At 42.1% G+C, this 25,007-nt stretch overlaps 3 protein-coding genes across 3 annotated transcripts in view; all 3 read right to left on the bottom strand.

Annotated features, from left to right (window-relative positions):
- cacnb2b (calcium channel, voltage-dependent, beta 2b) overlaps positions 1 to 3,238 on the bottom strand; it is a 38,135-nt gene extending 34,897 nt beyond the window's left edge. The window contains exon 1 of the mRNA XM_069157749.1: positions 2,691 to 3,238. Coding sequence (XP_069013850.1) covers positions 2,691 to 2,738 — 48 coding nt within the window. The 5' untranslated portion in view covers positions 2,739 to 3,238. The remainder of the gene's footprint in view (positions 1 to 2,690) is intronic.
- tmem236 (transmembrane protein 236) lies at positions 2,813 to 11,591 on the bottom strand. Its single transcript, XM_069157756.1, has 5 exons — positions 11,312 to 11,591; positions 10,587 to 10,659; positions 9,577 to 9,700; positions 7,587 to 8,485; positions 2,813 to 2,881 (listed from the first exon to the last, which is right to left on the bottom strand). The coding sequence occupies exons 1-4, from the start codon at positions 11,563 to 11,565 to the stop codon at positions 7,824 to 7,826; spliced, it is 1,113 nt and encodes a 370-aa protein (XP_069013857.1). The 5' UTR covers positions 11,566 to 11,591; the 3' UTR covers positions 2,813 to 2,881; positions 7,587 to 7,823.
- A 656-nt stretch (positions 11,592 to 12,247) lies between these two features.
- The window catches only part of LOC138203125 (collectin-12-like), a 42,429-nt gene continuing 29,669 nt past the window's right edge, over positions 12,248 to 25,007 (bottom strand). Inside the window, exons 10-23 of the mRNA XM_069157755.1 lie at positions 23,749 to 23,835; positions 21,858 to 21,942; positions 21,516 to 21,591; positions 21,234 to 21,329; positions 20,959 to 21,105; positions 20,503 to 20,593; positions 20,027 to 20,222; positions 19,473 to 19,567; positions 17,849 to 17,937; positions 17,554 to 17,641; positions 17,353 to 17,407; positions 17,058 to 17,211; positions 16,727 to 16,848; positions 12,248 to 15,319 (exon numbers count right to left, since the gene is read on the bottom strand). Of these exons, the coding sequence (XP_069013856.1) occupies positions 15,088 to 15,319; positions 16,727 to 16,848; positions 17,058 to 17,211; positions 17,353 to 17,407; positions 17,554 to 17,641; positions 17,849 to 17,937; positions 19,473 to 19,567; positions 20,027 to 20,222; positions 20,503 to 20,593; positions 20,959 to 21,105; positions 21,234 to 21,329; positions 21,516 to 21,591; positions 21,858 to 21,942; positions 23,749 to 23,835 (1,613 nt within the window). The 3' untranslated portion in view covers positions 12,248 to 15,087. The remainder of the gene's footprint in view (positions 15,320 to 16,726; positions 16,849 to 17,057; positions 17,212 to 17,352; positions 17,408 to 17,553; positions 17,642 to 17,848; positions 17,938 to 19,472; positions 19,568 to 20,026; positions 20,223 to 20,502; positions 20,594 to 20,958; positions 21,106 to 21,233; positions 21,330 to 21,515; positions 21,592 to 21,857; positions 21,943 to 23,748; positions 23,836 to 25,007) is intronic.

The raw sequence follows: 25,007 nt of genomic DNA, 5'->3' as shown, positions 1-25,007 counted from the left end.
TTCTTTTAATGGTTGAGAAAAATTCTCCTACATTTTAAACTAAATAAACTATTTTAAACCCCAGTTGGGTTCCCTGGAGAATGCATCATTTTTTTTCTGAGCTTATTAACTTTTTTGAGATATGCGGTTCTAACAGAACAGGAACAACACAAACAATCTAATGGAATACGATGCATCACTGTCACTAACCAACAGTATACACAGTCTTGGTTCCTTACTAACCTCTACCTACAAATTGTGATTTAAGCAAAATAAAAGGTTACATTTCATCATAAATCATCAAATGTAATCATGAAAACTATAAATCTTCATTGCTTGCTGCAAGACAGGGTTAGAATTATATATTTTCTTACATTTACAGCAAAGTGATGCCAGATATATGTTAATGACTTTCGGCTGAAGTTTTTTATGGTTGTCTCATTCAACTTACCCCCACCACTGTCCCCCCCCAAAAAAGGACAGTACACCAACAACTAAATCACAAAATATGATGCTTACAATGTAGAGGTAAAAATACTAGTGTGTGTTTATGCTCTGATTATGGAAATGTTTTTTTTTAAATAAAACAAACAATTTCAAAGGAAGCGGGGACAAATGTGAGGTTCAGAGCAAATATCCAAGATTTTTGTATTTCTTTGTCCTGAAATGTCTAAGCTTTTATCACACCTACAGGATGGTGATAACTGAGTCTCGCCCTTCACCTGTCGGCTGAGCTGTCCTGACACTCAGCATTATATGAAAACGGCAGCGACTAAGCAGAAAACAGTTTGATGTCAAAAGCTCCTTCTCAGAGCCAGGCGAGCACTTAAGGTAATCCAGCTCTGCTGTCTGCCAGCGAGGGCCACACCTGGAGGAACATACTTAGAAATAGGAATTAAAAAAAAAAATCCTTCGTCGCAAAATTACGTTTCAAAACTGCAAAACTCTGAGCATCTGGATGTGTATCAGTGTTACATGTATCCTGAGCCAGGGGATCACAATCTTTATGGCTTGTAACCCTTTAGGTAAATCCACTATATCTGTAATATACGACGCTTGGCCTGGGTCCTTGGACAGGTATGTGAGTGGCAAGCAGTTTAATCAAAGGTCAGTGTTTCCCTCTCAGTTTGTATAACTGTTTTTTTTTTTTTTAGCACGAAGAAATAAAACTATTCCGGATTTCATCAAAAAGAATCCAGGATTAGAGATAAATATGAAAAAAATAAACATAAATTACGCGGCAGAGTATGTTTATTTAGTTTTTTTTCCAATGTAGTTTGTGATCTGATGATTACTTTGACTTAATCTAACCTGTCAGCGGCTCACAGCCGCCAGGTTGGGCGATGACACAGACCGATCCATCTTTTCTAATTTCAACAAATGTGCTTGCAGCTCATTAGGCAGAACACACTTGGTACAACAATTTTTTTTTTCCTTCCTCATCTCTAGATTTTTACTTTAACTAAACACACACATCAAATGAGACTACATTAAATGTCCCACTTCTTGGTGTGTCACTGCTTTTTAGCCGTCTGTGGCTTTTTGATTCTGTTAAGCTCCTTTCCTGGCTTGTTGCTGAGGTGGGCACACATCTCATGGAGCAGTACAGTATGTGGTAATCTGCGAGGCTCTGCGCTGACAGCCTATTGAGTGCGGAGGGGCTGACAGTAAGCCTATTTCATGTGGGAACGTGGTTATGATAGGGTCCCTCTGCAGTCAGCGCCATCGCACAATGCACAGTTTTACCTCCACAGTAGCGGCTACAATGGGACTTTACGGCAAATGCGTAAAGACACACGCAAAAAGCGAGAATGAAAATAGTGATGAGGCGGCAAAGAGACTGGAAGAAAGAAGGAGGAGAAAGAGAGGAGGGCGGAGATGAAGGCAGGAAAGAGAAGAAGAAAAAAAAAAAGAGGAAAGAGAGAGAAACAGGTGGACGAGGGGATTCAAGAGGAGTAAGTCTGTCCTCCCAGGTCATGTCTGTCATTGAGAGGACAGAAAATCTGGCCTGTAATGAGATGGCAGCACCTGCCTGTCCTCCTATCTGTTGCTCTTTTCCTCCTTCAGACGGCTCAGCCAGGACAGATGGATGTGCGGAAAACAGCTCTTTTCAGCAGCTGCTTAAAATCATCTTATCTTTGGTACGCAATTTAAAAAAAAACGTCATGAATTTGCTTCGCTTGCTTGGTGAAAACATTGTTCCTCCGGGTGAAAAAAACACAAACAGAGAAAAAAACATCCATGACCCCGTTATCGTGATGTTTAGGAAGTCCTGTACTTGAATCATTACAGAGAGCTTGTTTAAAAATGTCACCGTCAGTCCTGACAAACTGCAGCTGAAAACTCACACAGACCGTCACTGAGCAGTGAACACCTCAGCAGCAAAATAACAGGTTGTAAGAGTCACACTCGCAGCTGCTCGTCGACTGCATGTGTTACTCAGCACGCTTAAAGATTAAAAGAGACGCCCGCATGCGAAATGAAATGTGAATGAATCATCGGCATCGTTTAAGCAGCAGTGACTGGTTCATGTAGAATTATCTGCTGCTTGTGTTGTACCATTTTAGATGCACCCGAGACACACACACACACACACACACACACACACACACACCGCAATCCCACCGCCACAACAAAAACACTCCACTGTCGCTATGTGGTCAAAGAAAGATGCAGGGACGGATGCTGCGAGTGATGCGATGGTCACTTACATAGGTGGACTGCACTCTCCGCCAGTGTCCCAGCCCACAGCAATACATCAAGACATCTAGTTGTGGGGTGAAGAGGGGACAGGCCGACAGAGCCTCCGGGGGTTGGGTCGTTTCAGGACCGCCTCACACACGGGGTCCTCATGGCACAGGTGATCCACCTGATCGCCGGCTCGTCCGGGACTCTGGATATCCTGCGAATGAGAAAGAATCCGATCGACTGCGTCCACAGGTTGTCGCAGGGGAAGGGTCACCTGGGAGTTTCGGAGGATGGCTCCCTCTCAGAAGTTCCGTCCTCAGATGAGTCCAGGTGGTCCTGACGCAAAAACGTCTCGCAGCATCTTCGAAGTCACAAGCTCTGCGGGGAGCCGGGATCCGCTCTATCGAGAACCCAACGCCTGTCCTGAAGACTCAGCCTGATGTGCAAGAGGAGTGTGAGCTTTGTGTGTGTGCTTGTTGTTAATGTGCTCACCTTATCTTGAGAAGGACAGGTGGTTCACCTCCCAGTCTGTGTGTATTTACCCTCCCATCACCGCACCTCACCCCTCTCTCCGTCTCGATTCACCCCTTTGAAAAAAAAAAAAAAAAACCTCTCTCTTCCAGCCTCCCACCCCCTCCTCCTCCTCCCCCCCGGCTTAAGCCCCCCGAACAGTCTTGCTATAAAAACTAAATGTCATTTTCTTCTCTGCGAGTCTCTCAGTGGTCTGTGGTGCCTCAGGTTTATCCAATCAGAGCTCTCCCATCACTCACTATCCATCTTGTGTTTTTGCTGTCTATCCCTCCCTGGTGAAGCCCACCGGAGGAGTCCACATTCAGAGATGCTCAGGTTCAGTGCGATTCCTTTTTTTTTTTTTTTTTTTTTTTTTTTTTTCCTCCAAACAAAAAAAACAAAAACAAAAACAAAAAACAAAAATCCCAGCTCCGTAGCTCCTCCTCCGGTATCTCTTCCTCTCCGCATGCCGCCTCCCTCTCTCAAGGGTCCTTGTCTCATCAGGGGCGTTCCTGCTTACCTGAGTCACTCTTCGCCCTCCTGTTGTGGTTGTGTATGCACACGTGTGTGTGTGTGTGTGTGTTTGACCGTCTGTGTGTGTGTGTGTGTGTGTGGAGGCTGCAGCTGAAGCTCACCCTCTCTGTTGCCATGCTGGAGCAGGTAACATTCGGCTAGCGCAGGAGACACACAGCCTGAATTCAAATGCGCCTCCAGCCCCTCAGATTTACAAAGCCTCCACCCCTCCACCCCTCCCTCAGCTCTCCTCCTCCTCTTCCCCTGTCATCTCTCTATCTGTCCTCTCTCTTTTTTTTTCTTCTTTTTATCCCTCTATCTCGTTCTCCTCATCTCTGTCCACAATGTCTTCGCTCTCTCCCTCTGCTGTTGGTTCCTTTTGTGTCTTTTTTTTTTTTTTTTTTTTTTTTTTTTTTTTTTTTTTTTTTGCCTCTCTGCTGTAACGCTTTCTCTCTCTCTCTCTCTCTCTCTCTCTCTTGTTTTTCACGTTACCTTGAGAGTCGGCTGAGGAGGCGCTGGGGATTATTCTGCTTCTGTTCAATGCCGCAAAGAAAAAAACACAAAAAAAACACAAAAAAAAACATTTTTTTTCTCAAGTCATTTCCCTCTATAATTGAGTCCAAAAACCTCTCGACTCCGGGGAAGAAAATCTGCAAAGGCAGCAAGAAAACGTCGACCTAAATGAAATCAACTTCCATCTTTCCATTTTGACAAGATTTTCGCAAAACTAAGAGTCAACAGCCACTCTGCTGACATCGGTATGTTAACATACTCACAATGGCAATTATAAGATGTTGTTTCGTAATGTTACCATTATAGTTTGAGATGATAAGTATTGCTGATCAGCACTAAACATGGGGTACAAAAAGAGCCCGATGTCTCCAGCAAAATGATCAACAAAGTGAAATTTGGTTTATATGCTGTTGCTGCACCAGAAATTAAGAGACCAGCAGGGATGTAAGCTCATCCTGAGGGGGGATGTGGGTGTCTGTATCAAATTTGACGATAATCTGTCCAATACTTATTATTTCACTTTCTGGTGGCTTATGGAAGAAGTCGGAGGTGCAGTGAATTTGAGTCAGGTAATACTAATTTCATAATTCACTAAATAAGTGAACATTTTAAACCACTGGTTGCGATGGAGGAAAAGTTGAGGGATCCCCAAAGCCATTGGGTTTCATCATCGGGATACCATATCTGTATAAAATTACATGTCAGTCTATCCAATGATTGTTGAGATATTTTCACCATCCTATTTCACCCCAAAACAATGTCACCTCCATAGAGGCAGTAGGAAAAAAAAAAGTCTCTATTTTGACCACGAATGCCTTCGGAAAGCAGATTTTCTTTACACGCTTTAAGAAAATTTGACTTTAGAGCCTCATTTGAGGACTAAAATTTGTTGATGAATTTATTTTATTTTTTTTACCAGTGAAAAAGCTAAATGTGAATTTAAAAGTGTCAGCATGCATGGAAGGTTCAATTGAAGAGAAAAAAAAAAGAAAGAAATGAAAGCCTGTGCCTGAGAGAAGTCTGCACAGTGGATCCTGTGGAGTCTCCGATAGAGAGGAATGGATGCAGGCTGTTGTGTTTTCCTTTGATCATTCAGAGCATTCAGTCTGTGTCCAAAAAAAAAGAAGAAGTGCTCTCCATCCTGCCACCATGACGTACTGCATACTTGCCACAATAACTCAAGCTGCACTAATGCCTTCTTGCAGATTACAGTATGAATCATTAAGGAATAGGATGATCATGGCTGTGGGGAAATTAAGGGAAGTTAATTTTAGTTTTTATACCAGTAAATGAAAGCAGGCCAGCTCCGGTAACTCATTGAGTTACAGTTGCTTGTCAGTCCTGTCACTCACCATGTAAATCATTAACAACACCTTTAACAAATCTCCCCTTTACGGTGTGGACAGGGAGTTGAGGCCAATATAAATTTATGTCTGAATTTATCACCAGCAATGCAGCAATGTGTTTCCTGCTTATTTTTTCCACATTCCTTCATTTCTTTTCTTTTGTTGTGAGAGACAAGAGTCACTAGTTTAGCAATTCCCTTAAACGATTTGTCCCGCAGCCCCGGCTCATCCATCAGAGCAACAAAGACCAAGTGCACCGTGGGTATAATTCTGTCAGACATGTCCTGGTGGACCAGCGCCGATTACAGAACACACCAACATATCTCTGTGGTGTCACTGTATCCTCTCTCTCTCACACACACACACACACACACACACACACACACGCACACACACACACACGCGCCAAGGTTACATTCCAGTGAGTTATATGGGCATAGTATCACATAAACCTCCACGGTAGCTGAACCACAGGCGACAGATAAGGGTAAGAAACTAATTTGCAACATTCAAGGACAACGAAAGGAATTAGAAGCAGAAACATATCAAGAAAATCTTTTTCTCTATTGTTTTTTTTTTTTATGCTGAAGGAGGGGCTTGCAACGGAAATCCTATCCTCACTAAGATCTACACAGAGTAGCTGGTGTGATGCCTATGGTTGGCCCCATTATGACAAAAACATCAGGTCTAAAAATTGCTCTCTGTTGTAATGTCCTATTGGGTCTTAAGAATAACATATAGCATACGTAAACAGTGACAAATTCATGGAAAAAACTGAATGAATATGCGCAAAAAAAAAAACAAAGCAATTGCAGACGCCTTCATGTAGGTGTTTTACATGAAGGCGTCTGGGGAAGTTGGAATCCACTTCACCAAAATCAATAAAAAGTTACTCTGTTGGTATTTCTATCCAGATGGGAATGATGTTATCCACAGGGCATGAGGAGTCACTGAAGGGTTTGAAGAGTATGAAAATGATTATAATTTCATTCTGTGGTCTCCACAGTCATCACATTTATAGATATGAAACACTTAGTGCATAAGACATTTTGTTTCTGTGAGCCGCGTAGTGCTATCCACTGCAGTCTTCGGAAAAAAAAACAAATATGAGCAGATGTTTTGGAAGATGGGTGTTTCTTTCTTCAGGCTGAGTTTCAGCAACTTTGAGGATCTTTTCCAAAGAGCACCATAATCCACTCGGGATTGTTTCCAGTCATCGCATCCTAATAGGCATTGACCCAAAGCCTATAACTAATCAGCTTTGACCACCATATGACATATGTTGCCCGCTGAAACTCACCAAGCACTAAACAACAAAGAACCTCCCCCAATGTGAGCAGAGTGCAACGCCATGTCGGTTAATGACCATTGTAGACTTTGTCAAGTATTTTAAGGATACAAGGAGAGTTGCTGTTGTTCCGACTTCAATTCCTTGATATTTGCTGGCGTCGCCATTGCTGGAGCTACATTTTGAAACAAATGCTCGACTTCAACATCACCACACTTAGCCACCCGCACTCGTCACCGATTGGTCCGCAATGCAGAGTGGCGGAAAGAACTTTCTTTCGAACAGAGTTTTTAGACATTGATCACAACAAAGACGGAAGCCGTAAGCAAAAGTCAGGTGAAGCCAGGCTATCGTACAGCTGGTTTATCAGAGCTTCAGCAAAAAAAAAAATAACCGACTGCTGCGGAAAATTAGGTTGAGAGTGGAGAATAAACCCAAACAGTGAAGTTGTGGCTCAAAAAATTTAAATACTAAAACATGTCTGATGGGAACCGCAGAGCTCAGTGATCATTCTCTGCGAGTGATCATTTTCATGATAGATGTAGTTATTTTTATATATTAGTACAATCAAATATTGATTAACCGAGCTTTAACTGATAGCATTAAAATATTTACAACATTGTCAAAACAAAGGGCTTTTATTTAAAATAGTTATGGTTGAAAAATATTTTTATAATTTTTTGTTGAAAAGAAAATGTTTTTTCTTTGGATTCAAATATGTCAGAGTAAAAGGAAAAGAGTTTGCTTACACTGTTCTCCAACCTCCACACCTTCGTCGTTATAAAGCCAGAATCCTTTTTACACTTTGATATGGATGAATGTCCTTTCAATACAAGCCAGCAGAATTCAAAACATGCTGCTCCTCTTCATCAGTACTGGCAGTACTGAAGTTTCTTTGGTGCTGCTCTCTACACATGAATACCAACTGTTCAGCCGTCCACGATCCAAGTGGCTCTTTGATCAACAACAGACTGCGACAATCCTCCTCAAAACATGCTCTGACTTCTGAAAATCCTCAGCTTGGTCAGGAATGTAAAGTAGATAAAAGTCAGGCTCACCAGTACATTTTTCAGTGGGTACAACAGAGGTGTTACAAAACCGAACACAACAATTAGGGCAACCCGAATGACAAAGAACGGAAAGTCCTGCAGAGCGACTCCAGCAGAGGACAACAAGGGGTTGTTAGGCGTGATGATCATACGCAGAGTTGACAGGAAGGCCACAATGTAAATTGGGAACACCCAGGCCGAGTAAAAGACTGACGGCTCTCCTGCCACTCTCACCATCTCCACAGTGTCCAACCAGAACACGAAACCATTCACAAACGTCTCTGACCTCCCGTCCCTCCTCCACAGGAGGCCCAGGTGACCTGAATGAGACCAGGAAGATGACGATGAGGAGTACAAGTAGGCAGTGCCGGGTGTTCGTGCGCTGAGAGGTGAAGGTCTGGGTGGGTGTGCGAGGTCTTGCCATCTGCCTGAGGGGCTGCCGTTTCTGGCCACCGGTTGCCCCTGGGTCAAACTGTCGTGGCGTTCATCGGGGTGCAGCTGGCCTGATACGGTGGTCACCTGCTCCAGGTGGGTGAGGACGGGGCCTGACATGTTTAGGACGGGGCCTGACATGTCAAGGTCAGGATCCAGGCTGTCTGCTGCAAACGACAAGACCAGATGTTATGCTGCACACTGTGTGTGTGATCGGGTTACAATATGGTTATCTTACAGTCCAGCAAATATCAAGAGAACTGGCCATTGTCTTTCACCCCCAGTATCACGGCGAAGCGTGAAATAGACACGCCGGTCCACTACAGAAAAGTCTGAAATAGCAACACTTTGTCCTGTCTAAGCGGGATCATGTGACCAAGGTCCGACAATAGAGGCAATAAGGGATTTTTGTTGTTGTTGGTATAAGTAGGCTAGAGTGGTATTAGTCACAGACTGGAATGAGGGACGATCAGTTTTTAATCGAGTTGTTTTTTATTTCCTCATCCCAACCATGCTCTTTCACCTAACCGCAACTCTGTTTTTTCCCTAACCCCGCCCTTGTTGTTTTTCTAATCCCAACCATGTGCTTATTTAATAACCCCAACCACATGTTTAGCTATACATTTTATTTCCCTGTACCTCACATGGCTCTACGCCTGCAGTAGGTTTCATTTTCGTCCACTACTGGAAAATGTGTAACTGCCTGGCTATTTAACATTTTGCTGTAGTGGACCAGCGTGTCTATTTCACGTTTTGCTGTAGTGGACCAGCATGTCTATTTCACGTTTTGCTGTAGTGGACCAGCGTGTCTATTTCACGTTTCGCTGTAGTGGACCAACGTGTCTATTTCACGTTTTGCTGTAATGGACCAGCGTGTCTATTTCACATTTTGCTGTAGTGGACCAGCGTGTCTATTTCACGTTTTGCCGTAGTGGACCAGCGTGTCTATTTCATGTTTTGCCGTGTTACCGGGTTGTGTCTTTTATCTCTTTCTATAATAAGGGAAAACTAAAAAAATCCTTCATCAGAGAAAAAGGAGAAACCTTATCAAGAACAACTGATGAGGGATCCCTCCACCAGGATGGAGAGACGTGAGATACATGAGTAAAGAAGAGGAGGTTATGTGCCTCTACGAGCACGTACAGCTGAGTATCATCAGTCTAGCACTGAAAACTAATTCCATGACTGTTTCTCCCACAACACATGCAACATGAGAGCATTTCATTTTTTTTATAGTCTGGATGGATTTGAGCCTCACATTGGCCCAGGAGCCTGCAGGGTCGAATCCTCTCCACGACATCCACACAGATGAGGGAGAAAAGCACCAAGGACACGGGCAACTCTGAGAAATGGTCGTGCTCGCATCCTCTGTCCACCTGCACCTAAAATAATAGCAATGTCAAACGTGAACGCAGCAGTGGAAGGAATTGATACTCAGAAATCATGAAGAGACAAAGCCGGAAGAAACAAAATTGAAACGGTCCACAATGACGTTTGGCTGGAGCTCCCGCAATCCAGGTTTTATGAAGCCATCAGATTTTTACTACCGCATCATGACAGAGATGCTGCTGAACGCCCTTCACATTAGATCAAGAAACGTGACGTGTAAAAAAAATATGTCTGACAAGTCTTTGTGCTCAGATGCTTTCATCTATCTTCTTGTTTGTCCAACAGTTAAACGGACAGTGAAACACGCGAGTAAAAAAATACCCGTCGGTTTCGGTGGTGGAAGGAATCAAAGTTTGGTTAATGGCCAACCTGTTATGTTCACCGAGGGTTATTGAATACCTCAGGCAGGCATCGCAGTCTCGTGACAGAGGACACATTTCCACTGCTGCTGCCTTTTAAATGTGATGGTACCAAAGGTCCTTCTCGGTAACAGTGGCGAAAGGTAACTTTTCTTTTTCTTTTTCGTTCAGCGCAAGCTGAGAAAGTCGTTGGATGTAAAGTGAGTAAGTGAACCGAGAGAGAGAGAGAGAGAGAGAGAGAGAGAGAGAGGGGAGCTGGTGATAAGCAATACTTTTCTTTCTCTGTGGTGCAATGTGCCATGTCAACTGTCACTCAGTGAATAATTAGTGCCTCAACACATTCTCCCACACGGGAGGAGGTGGGTGGAGGGTGGAGGGGGGGGCATAAAAGGAGCTCGTGCCACAAATGGACTGTTTACAACAAGTGTACGCCTCTTCAAGGACCCCGCCGGAGCATGACAGGACAAAACATCAACAGGTGCTCCTCAGTGACAAACTCATTCGGTCTCCATGACGTTACCTTGGAGCTGGCTATTAAAATAGCAAAGCACGGTAGTGTACACAGGATGACATACGCCAGCGCTGTCGGTCTCCTGAAAAATAAAATAAGTTATTTTAGTTCTCATTTGAATAAAAATCCTCTCATTATGATGAATTTTTAAAAGAAGCATGTATTGAATTAGTTTTACTTCTAACTGTTAATCTTATAATTTCTTATTATATGCAACTAAAAATAATTCTACTCCACACTGCGGAGGCAAATGTTGCACTTTTACCTTCACTACATTTATCCGTTCGTAGTTAGTTTCGCTTTGTAGAGTGAAGCAAGACTATGTAATATTAGATGCCACATTTAAATGATAAAAATTTGGATTTAACAGAAGCACGGAGTAAAGAAAAGTCACAAAAATGCAAGATTTCAGTTCCAACTACTAACACAGGCCACAATAAGCCATGTAAGGCTGAAGCGGGAAATCCCAGAAAGTATCACACTGAGCACAGCTGCATCTTCCTGCTTACAACCTAAAATTTTATGAGCGAGGTATTTTTTTTTACTTTTGCTGGAGCACGTCAAGCTTTCTTACATTGCTTTTGTACTTTTTTTTTTTTTTTTTGTAACCCTATTTAGCTCAAAATCACAAATTTAAAGGATTTGCGTCATCTCAAATTCATTGCAAGATACTCTCTCCGCTACATGTGGATACGTCCCCGAACTACTTTTAAAAACAGTCTTAACTTACTCACCACTGCGTGGTCTCTGTTATGCACCTCCGCTGCTTCAAGATCAGATATTTGAGAGGAACCCACACCAGCAGGGTCACAGAGGTCACGTAGGCGATAGAAGTCGCCACTATCAGCCAGTAAGCCGTTAGATCCCGGCCTTTCACATCCCTAATGAGGCTGGCAAATCTCTCCATGACGACAAAGATGGGTGTGATAAGTGCTGCAAACTGCAGCAGCTCGTACAGGACGAGCTTGACCGTCTTCCCCGAGGGCATGGTCCCTGAACACCAGCTGCTGGTCTCAACTGGGAGCTAAAGACTTTGACAATCACCTCCCACAAAAAATACGAAACGGCCGAGCTGTTGGACTCTGCACACTGACATTGCTTACACTGCACTGGAGGCTGTATTATTTTATTGCTGAGGTAATGAGGTGGTCATGCTCGTCTTTTTATGGGCACACGAAGAAGAGCGCTCCCATCCCATAATTTCAATGAGAAATATCACACTCAGCCTGAAGTGCACAAGTTCTGAGAAGGGACAGTGGTTACATGAGACCCATGTCTGTTCTAACAGGTGTTTTATGAGCAAATGTATAATAAGATAAATATATGTCTAAGTATATAACTCCGGATTGAGATGATGTTAAGATTGCAACAAAATTAAAAAAAAAATGTAAAGTGAAAATAATTCCTAATATTCCCCACGGCTTTGAAAACTCCAATGTGATGCTCAATGGCTGCCAAACAAAACCTCCATCAAGACTTGTTCAGACTCGCACACAGATCTCCATCTAGTGGCGAGGAAGAGGACAACTTTACACTGCAAGTAATCCTTTACAGCACCAAATATTCCTGAAATAAACAGCATTTAATGTTAGGAAACATTCCTAAAGTTCCCCACCAAACATGTTCAAAATCAGGTTTTGTGTACGGTTACCTTTTGTTTTTCACCTTAAATCTGAGTTTAACTCGAGTTGCATTCAATATGCAACTTTTGGACAAGCGTGTTTTCAACACTTTTCCATATTTTAACATTATGGAGTTCGCATGGGGCAGAAGAAGTTCCTGAAATTACTAAATTTTTAAGGAAATTAAACTTTTTTTTTCCAGAGGAAAAATAACAGCAGGAAAAAAATCTTTTGTACGTATTCTGTATAAATGTGTAAATGTATGGAGGAAATCATGAACTCGAACACTAACATCCGAAAGTGTGTGCGTGTGAATGATCTGATGGGATTATATTGACGCTGGCTGGGTAACACAAGAAAACAACTCCACAACTTTCGCCACATTTTGACTCACGGGTTGCTAAACTCAAGCAAAGTGAACCCATGCGTATTATTCTGTACATTTGGCCTGTTTTTTTTTTATTGTGAATACCAATTAATAAGTATGGTTAAAAGAATACATACAAACAGCAGGCTACAACTTTAGACAGAACCTTTACAATAATGTTTGTTTGAAACTTAAAAACAGGCAGCATCTCAATCCTGTAAAAAAAAAAAAAAAAAAAAAACTTGGATCGGGGCTGCAGTTCAGCGCTGCGGTGCAACAAGATGTTACATTATAAGATGACGTGTGATGATAATCTGGCTCCTGGTCCCAGAGTAGCTGCTACTTTGATATTTTTTTTTACCCTCTTTGACCAAACAGATTAACATCTTTTAGGTGAAGGCAGCACAAAACAAAACAAAACAAAAAAATTGTAAAATCAACTATGTTAATACGTAAATCAAAAATCAAGTGTTGGAGGATTTTTACACTCCCAGGAACCGAGCTCAAGTCGTGTGCTTGCTGTTATATTCTTAAGGTGACACAGGAAGTAGCACATTTGCAACACAATGTCTCAAGAGAAAATGAAATGACACAAATTCGTCAGATCAACACACCAATTTGCCCCGCAATTGGAAACTCTACTTCAGAGTGCTTAAAAGTTCATAATTCCTTCATCTAACATCAGTCAGTATTAAATACAACAGATAAATACATTTCCTGTTTCATCAGCTTTCTGCAATCAAATCCAGTTTGTGTAAACCACTCTTTCCCGAAGACTTTGAACATGTAGAAGCCTCATAAACAGAACTAAGAATGTGGTAAATATGGGCGATTGTGAGAAGTGGACCTGTACGATATTCAATCTCGTCATTTTAACTGATTAAATTAGACTTCGGTAAAGAGTCGTTTACAATATCCGGATTTTAATTGTCCAGAATCACGGACACCATATTCCCATTCTTCTTCTGGTACTTGTTTTAGTGTTCACGGAGCTCAGAGAGGGAAGGTTTGAATGCATGGGGGAGGTTCAGTCAGTTTTCACATTACCATTTGACCCTACAGTACAATAAGCATGGATCAAACACCGAGAGAAATGTCCTTGTTCTCACGTGAGCGATTTAAATATACAACTAAGTGAGGCAGAATAGCACATATTCTGCTCTAGTCTCTGAATACGTACATCCTGCACTGCTTCTCCATTTAAAATATCATAACAATAATCAAAAACATAAATTAAAATGCACTACAAAAAAACCAAAAACATAGCAGTCATTTTTCCAACACTGACTATAGAGATGCTTCAAAGACACCGGGGTTTAGAGAGTTGTCCCCCTAGTAGCCAAGTCGGTGGTACGAGTGTGTTAGTACAGCCACGGGGACACGTGGGACACGGAGCGACGTCCGCATCCGCCAAAAAGGAAAATTGCTCGGTTTGAAAAGGAAAACTCTGCAGCATGAAGTAAAATGTCAATCATAATACAGAAAGAAAAAGAAAAGTTCTTTTCCGGCATGTAAGTATTTTTTTTTTTTTTTTTCCCCTTTTGTTCTCTTTGGCTTTTACACCTTTAATTCAGCGACGTCCTTACCGCAAAGTTCACCTTTAAGGCTGAGAGAGACACACCCGGAGCTGTGCTAGCATGCAGCCCACCCATGATGTCATCACGTGGCCTTTACTACTAGTTCAGTACAGTATATACAAGAGTCATGTGCATGCTTCAATTCCTCTGGTTTCTTTTCCCCCTCCAAAAAAGCAAAGTGGCTTCAGTTTTCAGTACTTTTCATAGTTGATGACACATATAGAATGTAGTAGTAGCCTAATGGTTTCAGAATTGCTAAAATTCCTTTGTTTAAAAAAAAAAAAAAGTAAGTCAACGCCCCTTTTTTGTGACATGTTAATACTGTAGTTGCTTGAAGTGGGCTGTGGTTTACTGAGGATTTATTTCTGTGTTAGTGTGTGAATGAAGATAAATTATAATTCATGACTGAGGTGTGTATGTCAACCAAGTAGTGCTGCTGTGTGTGTGTGTGTGTGTGCGTGTGCACCTGCCTGTAGTGTGTATTGTGTGTTGCTCCAGTGTGCGTACAGAGGCTGGAGTGAGGGAATGCCTGTGTGTATTTCACACTTGATCAAATAGTAATGGCGTAAGTATTACGTTGGTAGATTGAAGCCGCTACAGTTACACCTGAAACTCGCAGCAATTTTTGAATGCTATTTAAATCAAAACCTCGTGACCACCTCTAAATCCGGAGTGAGAAGTGTAACTGTATATTTAACTCTTTCGGTGCCAAATGAAACACTAAGTGTGCCAAATGTCAGTGTTCCTTTCCTTTTTTTTTTCTTTTTTTTTTTAACCGCACTATCTGGTGCCCCACAAGAAAAAAAAAAAAAAAAAAAAAAAGTTATGAAGCACAAATTATCTACGATAACTATTTGATCAGGTGTGTGTGTGTGTGTGTGTGTGTGTGTGTGTGTGTGTGAGAGAGAGAGAGAGAGAGAGGGTAAAAGTGAGCTCTGGGGGCCCTATAGCAAGGCCTTCTCTGAGTATGGGGCCTGTAGGGCGTCTGAGGAAGGTGCTATGCTCGGGCCAGACGGGGAACTGTAGTTTGCCGACTGCGTCATGCCTGCTGGAGTCGTGCACGGCGCCGGGCCGGGAGCGCTGGCCGGGTTCTGGTAGGACTGAACATCTGCTGGGCCCATACTGCCCGGACCTGCGCTGTAGACTGGAGGCTGGCCCATGTACATTTGGACGTCACTGTGGGGTGGGTGGGGGGGGAATAAATAAATAATAAATGAAGAAAAATGCTTTACAACGAGGTGGACTCATTAATAGTGTAAATTCTCAATAGCTTCGACTTGCACAAACCATTACATATCTGTCCCTAATAAGGAAGGGTGCGAATACACCCGAAATTCATGTCGCACTGTAGTTACAGCCTAATTTAGACTTCCACACCAGTGACTCCATCTCAAGAAGAAATGAGTAAAGTCATATTGAACAGTTTGCTGCACTGAATTTTCCAAACACAAAAACTGTTGTCAATCGAGCTGCTGGGATCATGTGTTGTGGCACATTGATGGTGCCACAACACTCAATTAGTGAATAAACAGGAGAGAGAAAAAAAAAAAAAAAAACATTTCTCTTCAACGAGCCCCGAACTGCAACGCTGAGCATGACATGGTGAGAAATGAATGCCCTGAACTCAAATCGTACTGGTGATGAACATGGAAGATTGGAGTTTGCATTAACTCCTAAAAAATAGGAGTACATAAGAAAACAAATAGAAGGCCAAATACCAAAATATCCGAAAATACATGCGAACAAGAGGCCTCTACACGAGGGGCGTTCGAGAAGCTCCGAGACCATTCGCTTTGCACACAAACGGAACTCAAAAAGGTGAATGCTTATTGAGCAGGGAGAAGTGTAACTTTTGAGAGCAAGTACTTAAAGTTAAACCATTTAATCAACACTAGAACACGAGTTAGACGTGTTTTTGCGACCACGAGTACGTCAAGCATTCGTGATTTCACTGTGGACTTGAAAGTCGAGCAGCGAGCTCGCATCTCATTTTCTGTCAAACTTAGGAAATTGGCAACGGGGATCCGTCAAAAAAAAAAAAAAAAAAAAAGCTTCAAAAAAAAAAAAAGCTACGGCAATAAAGCGATGAGCGGAGAGGGGTTTTGAGTTGCGTCTGCGTTTCAAGAGGGGCAGAACGTCAATGTTCAAAAAGTTGCGCCGCGATGCTCTCAGGCGTCTGAAGGAAAACGTGCACATTACAGCGCTGCAGCTCTATTCGTGTGGAACGGGAACAGTCCGATCGCACTTCGCATGTCTGGAACAGGTGAAGGCCTGGTTCTTTCTGCAGTTTGGTAAAGTAACAACCCCGGCCAAGAACAGAGAATTTGCAGTATTAACAAAAATTTTTTTCCTGTAAAACTGACGACGGGTGGACACACTCGAAAAGAGAATAAGACAAATGTACCGGTGGAAACAGAAACCGGAAGGGTGTTTTGGCATTGTGTCGTAAACACTTTTCCTGCCCGATAAATAATAAACAGAGGAGAGACGGTGAACACTAAAACTCCCAAAAGGAGATTGATCACGTCAACAGCTTGTCATTTGCTTTAGCATAGCAGGACACCAAAACACTGTGAAACTCACCTGGGAGCTGGCTGACCAGGAATGGGGGCTCCGACAGGAAGCTGCTCCATAGGAACAGTATAACCTTGCACCCCAGTGCCGCTCATGGCATATGAACCCGATGCAGGCTGACCGGGGTAGACCTGTGGACACAGTGGACGGTGAGAGCGGACGGGCTGCCGGGTACTTGGAAAGATTGATGGCAACTTAGAAACACGGTCGGCGTGAGAGGAATATTGGCTGGACTTCAAAAGGCAGAGGAGATGAATGGCGGTTTGGCGGATTTCATTTCCCACAAAAAGGATTTTGAAAAACATCAAACATCCCGTCAGCACGTCAGGTTGACTTTTACCTGTTGTGCCGTGTTGGCAGGCTGCTGCATGTAGTACTGCTGGCTCTGCAGCTTGGCGTACATGGTGTAGACTGGATCTTCATTCATCAGCTTGGCGTACAAAGACAGAGCTTCCATCACTTTCACGTTGAGGTCCGACAGCTCCGAGTGATTCCTGACGATACAAATCCACACAATCAAAACGTCACATTCCCTTCGCTCAATATTTATCAAACGCTTAAACTCCCCCCCTCGTTACACGTTTTACGTCTACCATCTGCAGACATGCGGCAACAGCACTACGAGCTCAGTGTACCTGTCTGTGTCCTCCAACTTCTGGTCAATGAGGGGACACATTTGATTGCAGGCACCTGATGATGGGGAGAAAAAAAAAAAAAAAAAAAAGATTCAACAAATAGTTATCTCAAGCCAACAATAATCCACCTTCACAAAAACGTTCATTTGTTGTTTTATACTCCGCCACTTTCGTTCATAAAATGATATTAGTTCCGTTTACCTTCCAGCTGTAGTAACTCGACGCTGTCTGACTGGTTGTCTGTCGGATCTGCACTTTGAATCATCTGCAGTAGCTGGTCCATTTTGTCCTGAAAGGTTTCAGTAAAGTACGTGCGAGTTCATTTGACAACATACGTCATTCATTCATCGTTCTCGAAAAACAAAACACGGACTATGAAGGTCTAAAATTTGGATTTTGTTGTCACTATTTTTGTAGGCGAGTAATCATTTTATGATGTTTTATTGGAAGAAAGCTCTCTATTTATTGATGTAACTGCACACAGTAGGGAACTTACCTCGTCTATATACACAGGCTCCTGTTCGGGCTCTATAGTTTCCACCTGAATGTCCTCACTGAACTGTACCGTTTTCTTCTCCGTCTTCACTGTAGATTTCCAAAGTAACAGCGGATGCGGCAGCAAAAAAAAAAAAAAAAAGAAACGCAACAGTACCAGCGATCAGTGACATCATCCATATAACGCAAGAATGACCGATTCATACAAACGCACAACACCGGTCTGGATATTAAATAACAACAAAGCTACAGCCTGATAAGAGATTTTGTCAAAGTGTCTTTGGAAAGCCATTGAAATACGTGCATCGTTTTTCTTTGTGCTAACCTGGTGTGAAGCGCCACAACTCCACATTAAAGCATCAGGCAGCTCTCGTGGAAATATGTTTGCACTAATGGGAGGAAAACGGCAAAATAGCTGAACGTACGTGTGCAGCGTGGATGTTTTGAGGGACTGAAACACGAAGAGGCGTCATGCAAAAGAAATGACAAAGATATACAAGCAGCAGGTGAACAAATGGATGCGATGAAGAAGGCGGACAGCGACGAAGCAAAGCTGGTAACGGGGAAAACCTTTGGCATCTATTACACCAGATGACCGACAGCTTTCTGTGTTTTTTTTTTTTTTTCTTTTTGTCAGTTTATTAAACATTTGAAGTTGGAAGACACACTGCTGTTCCAACAAAAAACTGCTGATGCTCAAGTATTCCTGCAAGTATGTGAACTCTCTTTAAAAAATATTTGAAAGCAGCTGTAAGTTTTATGACTGGAGCTCCTATGTTATGATATAATGTATATGTAATGTAAAATATAATATAATAACATCGGACGGTACAGTGAAGTTTCGCACTGCAGAAAGTTATACCATAGACTGTTATTAGTTTAATATATTTCTGTGGCAGCAGTGAAGGAGATGTTAAAATTCATGAATGAAGGGATTTAATGAATATAAAAAAAAAAAGAAAAGAGGATGCATCAATTGACAAGACAAAGCCATGACATGAATATGAAAGGGCTTTAATTCATTGAACGCTTCATGACCGAAGGGATTTAATGAATTAAAAAGAGGTTGCATTAATCATCAATTCAGAAGATAATGCTTTGATATGAGTAGGTGCGTTGCATTTGAATGGCATATTAAAAGTTCAGCCATCAAAGCAGGACACAAGATTTTGTATCAGCAGGGAAGACATCAGTAACAGAGATGAAAAAAAACGACCTGAAAGGTATCTAAACACCACGAGACACTTTTTGAATGACTTCCCCGAGTTACAGGCGGTGCTGTTGTTGTTGTTGTTTAATGCACGCAATAACCTATATACATCTTTTCCTGCTTATGTCACCAATATCCTGACTGTGTTGTAATCGCACTGAGTTCTTTGTATTGTTTCCACCATGTGTGTGTGAGCGATTCATCGATTGGCCCACTCCACGATCTATAAAGCAGTATTGCTAATGGGCTAAATGGGCTATCAAAGTATTAGCGGTGACGCAAGAGAAGAAAGGGTGTGTGATGTGTGTGTGTGTGTGTGTGTGTGTGATGTATGTGTGTGTGTGTGTGTGTGTGTGTGTGTGTGTGTGTGTGTGTGTGTGTGTGTGTGTGTGTGTGTGTGTGTGTGTACACTCACTCATCTCAGGCTCTGCAGTGAGGTCAGCAGTGACAAAGTTGGAGGGGAACAACCCGATTCCCTGGTACGTTTCCCCCTTCCACCAGTTGGGGTCACTGAGAGAAAGAAAATCACATTCAGTGATGAACAGACACTCGGAAAGAGTCTACTTTTTTTATTTTATTTTTTATTATTATTATTAACTGGATTTAATCTGTCGTTTTATCAGTGCTGCAGACAGATCTCATATTAAAGATGACACAGTTTAGACATGCAGACTCTTTTTTTTTCTTTACTAACTAATCTGCAGAGTTTCACACTTTATAAACATCAAAGTATTTTAATGAATTCCTGAAAAAAGTCCTTTTAGAGATTCACAGTTTTCTATCAAACGGTAAAAGTTTCAAAGGCAGTTCGTCAGACGGGTTGAGAATGTGACATCGTGATACACATTTCAGCAGGGCAGCCACTTCCCAGAGAAGAGACACCCAACTCTGAACGCAAAATAGATGCCCTAACTTCGCACAAATATTTGCCAAATCCCGGTTTACTTTCATACTTGTGCAAAAATTCACCTGTCGTCTAGGATGGTGATGATTTCTCCCGACTTGAAGGTGAGCTCGTTGTCCTCTGCAGCCTCAAAGTCATAGATAGCGCGGACTTTCCTTCCGTCCGACTTGTGTGAGGAGAGCAGGCTGGAGGTGCTCGGGTAAAGGCTCGACAAGGAGGTCTGTGGCTGCTGACGTTGCTCCTTCAGCGACAACTCGATTGCTGCACACAACACAGGAGAATATGCGCGACCGCGTGCCCTTTAAAAAAGGTCGCACACCTTTCAAAACGTCTCCGATTCATGAATCCAGCGTACACGGGAAGTTATGTAAACACGGCCAAGAGCGATCAAAAGGCGCCAGTGTGCCAGTTTTAAGGAAAATTCTTCTCAGGAATACATTTCTAAACTCACATCTGAATATTAAAAATTGTACAGAAGTGGTTCAGTCATTTGCAAAAAAACAGGTTTAATAATTTGACGTTAATCTTGAGGCCTCTTTACCTTTGGCCAAGTCCTCCTCTTCTTTTTTGTTTGTTGAGGTGGAGGGATCTTTTGCCACTAAAGCTGGGCTTGCTTTTGCTTGCTCTGCAGCCTGTGAGAAGACAATAATCATATACTTAGGCAAATTATGACTCAGACTCATGACTTAGAGGGACAAGATGATGGGTTTGAGTCTCAGTTTCGAAGCAGGATAACCTCAAATTTACCATTTAATTAAAATAATTTCTGTCAGATAATTGTGTGGCTTCTTGACGCGAGATAGTAACATCAAAGATGCCGGAATCAAAATGGAGACAACGCGGCTTCTTTTGGTCTTAATCACTAGTCTACATGGGAGCTCCAAAATACAACATTTTAAATATGTATTATTCATATACAATCTGCTAATGCTCATTTAAAAAAAAAAAAAAAAAAAAAAAAAAAAAAACTGTGTCACAATATTACCTACAGACCTACCTGGGAGCCCACAGCTGGGAAAGTGACACCCTGCTCGCGTAGATTCTTGATCATTGCCGAGATCAGACTGAGTTGTGGATCATTGCGGAAGTCCTCCGCCCACTCCACCATCAGGGCCTTCAGCTTCTCGCACACTTTGGGGTGGCCCTGCAGACGACGCATATCAAAACATGTTGTGGGAACAATGGTAGAGCGTGACCCGATTTACACTAATCACTAATACTTAAATGTGGCGTATTTGGATAAAACGGAGGAAGGGAAAGTGACCAAAATACCTTGTTTAAGACGTTACTGACTTCGCTGGCGAACTCTCTGGAGCACACCTCCAAGTGGAAGATTTTGCCGCAGTTTGAAACACAAGCACCGAGAAGCTGCGGGGGACCGAGGGTACAGAATATTCACGAACCGAACATTGACATGCATGGAGCACACATTAGGACATGACTTATCAGACGCTAAATTTGATTACTCCACTCGCTCACAGCTCGGTGCCTCTAACAACTAAACCAACCACACTTGCACTAAACACAAGTGTGGTTGTTTACAAGTGTGCTTACAGTCAGCGCCTGCATGGCTACATGGGGATCCTTGTGGTTCACTCTCCTCATTATGGAGCGGAGGCATTCTTTGGGCCTGAAACAGAACACAAGAACTCAAAAGGTTTGAGGAAATAAACCGAAGGTCAAAACATAATTGATCTCCGTTAAGCTAAACATGACGGTTTAGAGTTAAGTCTGTAAATATGAGTATCAATCTTACATTTTCTTCATTGTAAACTTGTTGGTATGGGATACAAAAAGTATTTCAACACTGGAAAACTGTTAAAAATAACACTTTTTTTTTTTTTTTTTTTTGGTGCCTTAGTTTTGTGTTGCTTAGAAGGAAGAAAGCCGACTAACCCGGTGCGCGACTGTCCTATCTTATCACATATGTCCAGTATGAGGCCCCAGTCCTCTGCTGTGTTCATCTCACTGGTTGCTTTCTCTGCAGGAAAGAGGCACGACAACCATCGTAAGAGAAAACACTTCCAAGTTGGCAAAAGGGAAGTTGTTCATGGCTGTAGTGTATTTGGAGTCAGAAACAAAAGACAACAGGTGAGGAGCCTCTTCAGGAACAAGTAAGTGTCTCGAAAAAGAGAAACATAGCTGCAAGAGTCAGAAATGTCTTTGTGCACAACAGGTATATTATGCACCTTTACAAATGAACATAAACATGAGAGCGATACAGAGGGCTGATTACATAATAAAAGCACCTTTCACTCCAACAGAACTGTAGTAAACACCAATCGAATGCAGCTCATATTGTCCGTTTTGCGTACCGAAGTTAATCTGAAACCGTGGCTTGTGGAATTAAGAAAATATACCGTCTTTCATTCAGTGGTTGTGAGAGTTGCCCTTTGCCAGATGGGTTTTCTTTGTCTTTGCATACATTATTATGATCGTTTGGGACTTCTCTTCCTGACAAATGACGTGACTTTACAGGGTTTGATGGACCATCCTGCTCGGGTCAGCAGGCGGAGCATTTCGTTTGCGTATTCGACTCTTCTTGGCTTCCGAGATACCTCGTGTTTCCATCAAAGTATTAATAGAAGTGACGAAAGCGAGACCTCTTACAAAGCTGACACGGACCACTTTCCAACCTCGCAACTCGCCGCTTCAGCTGCCGTTATTGTGAAGTATAGTAGCGGCTGTCAAAGGCAAGAGTGTAATAATTATAATATCTGTACGCAAGGGGACTGAAAAACTGCACTAAAAAGAAAACAGTATAGTAGAGAATTGAGGGCAATGGGTGGCGTAGATATCAATGTATACCATTGAATCTAACTGGTGCATCAGTGAAAAATGCTGCTTTTATGAAAGGCATTTAAAAAGGGTAAACATCAATATTAAAACTGAATGAATATACAGCAAGTTCTTTGTTCGTCCCTGCTCACTGTACATGCCAAAGAGGTGGTTAACCACAAAGACAACAGAGGAAACACCTTCATGGTTTCACGGCAACACCGCATCCTCTTTCATTTCCACTCACCGAGGATGTCAGGATCATCATATCAGGATCACCATATCAGGATCACCATATCAGGATCACCATATCAGGATCAACATATCAGGATCATCATATCAGGATCACCATATCAGGATCATCATATCAGGATCACCATATCAGGATCATCATATCAGGATCATCATATCAGGATCACCATATCAGGATCATCATATCAGGATCACCATATCAGGATCATCATATCAGGATCACCATATCAGGATCAACATATCAGGATCACCATATCAGGATCAACATATCAGGATCACCATATCAGGATCATCATATCAGGATCATCATATCAGGATCATCATATCAGATTAGATATCAGTTAGTACAAGGGAGGGACCTAATGACGGCGGCGTCTATTAACAGTTAACTTCACCCAAAAAAGACACCAAAAAAAAGTCTGCACGTGTTATGAACTGGGGGGGGGGGGAATAAATGATGTCTCTTTCCAAAAAAAAAAAAAAAAAAGGTGTTTTCAGGGGACGCTGTCTCCAAACAGTTGGCTGCTCGTTAGCTCAATCTCCATATAAACAACTGAGCTAGCAGGCTAAGTCATCGAACCACAACAAACGCAAGGAAACACAAGGCGGCTCGTCAGTTATCACAGCGCCTGATATTTATATGATGTTTTCTTAAAACACTGACAATATAAACCCCGAAGCGAGACGCCAGCCCAGAGCCGGAAGAACACAAAACCAAAAGCTGTGTGAAGCTAGCCTCCGGTTTCTGATTACTCACCAACATCTTGGTCAAACGGGTTGGTCGTGAAGAGAGGCATCGCTCGGCGTGTCGACAAAACAGCAGATCTCGCCTTTTCTCCCCCCCCTCCCCCCTCAAATGTTTCTCTTTTCCCCTTCTTACTCGGATTTAACGCAATAAAAAACGCATAGTAACGACGGCTCGATTTGGTTTTGTTGTTGTTTTGTTTTGTCAGACGCGGCTTTAGCTGCCTGTTTCTTCTTCTTTTGTTTTTTTTTTTTTCTACACTGTCACTCCTTCGCCAGACGGCAACATGCGAGGCATTCTGGGTAATCGGAGCGGACAGCGCGCGGTGTCAAACGAGCGTCGACTTACGATGTAACGCGCAACACCCCCCCCCCCCCCCCCAAAAAAAAAAAAAAAAAAACCAACAACAACAACAACAACACACCTGTCGGTGCGGTCCGCTGAGAAAACAAAAAAACGGGAGCTTAAAAGCGAGAAAGCGCCCGTGAAGAAAATAAACATGTCATCGTCAGGTGACTCCGATCATGTGACGTTTTCTCGTTTAATGTCCCCCCCCCCCCCCCTCCCGTTTAGTCACAGGGGATTTCTTTTTTTCGTCGTAAATAGGTTCATGAATTAAATAATGTTTAATCAGTCAGCAGGGGAGGAAAGTACTTGAGTATTTTCTGTCCATTTTCTGCTACTTTTACCGGAGCCCACTTTTTTTTTTTTTTTTTTTTTTTTACTCCATTACATTTAACTGAGCCCATCATTAGGTTACTTTGTAGATTTAGCTCCATTTATTTGACAGCTGAATTTGACAGAAAATGTATTTTCTTTTAAGACAAACTATATGATGTGTTGTTATAGTTTAAAATGTCTAAAATATGAAAAATTATAAACAACAATCAAATTCCAGAAGTGCCTTTTTTTTTGGCCATTTTTCTTTCTTAATATCATAAATTAAACATTTTGGATTTTGGGCATATTGGATGTTGGAGTAGTACATTTTTTTGTTTGTTTGTTTTTTGTTTTATTGGATAAACGTGACTAAACAAGCTTTGTCTGCAGACATTAGTGGAAAAGAGAGAAGTAAAAAGAAAATACTTGTGCCGTTTATGAGAAAGAAGAATCATAAATACACTTTAATAATACATTGTAATAATTCGAATTTTTAATAGTGTTTTGAAAGGATTTAGAGAAACAATCTTGTATTTCTGGTCTCAGCATACAGTTAAATAGTAAATATATTGTCTATTTTATTTGTAATCATTCCAGTCCAAAAAGTTAAA

The sequence above is a fragment of the Embiotoca jacksoni genome, unplaced genomic scaffold (assembly GCF_022577435.1).
Source record: "Embiotoca jacksoni isolate LCO1_2020_lvr unplaced genomic scaffold, fEmbJac1.0.p SCAF_22, whole genome shotgun sequence".
NCBI classification, from domain to species: Eukaryota; Metazoa; Chordata; class Actinopteri; family Embiotocidae; genus Embiotoca; species Embiotoca jacksoni.
The sequence above is the reverse complement of the archived record's forward strand: the minus strand, read 5'-3'. Positions and strand labels throughout refer to the sequence as shown.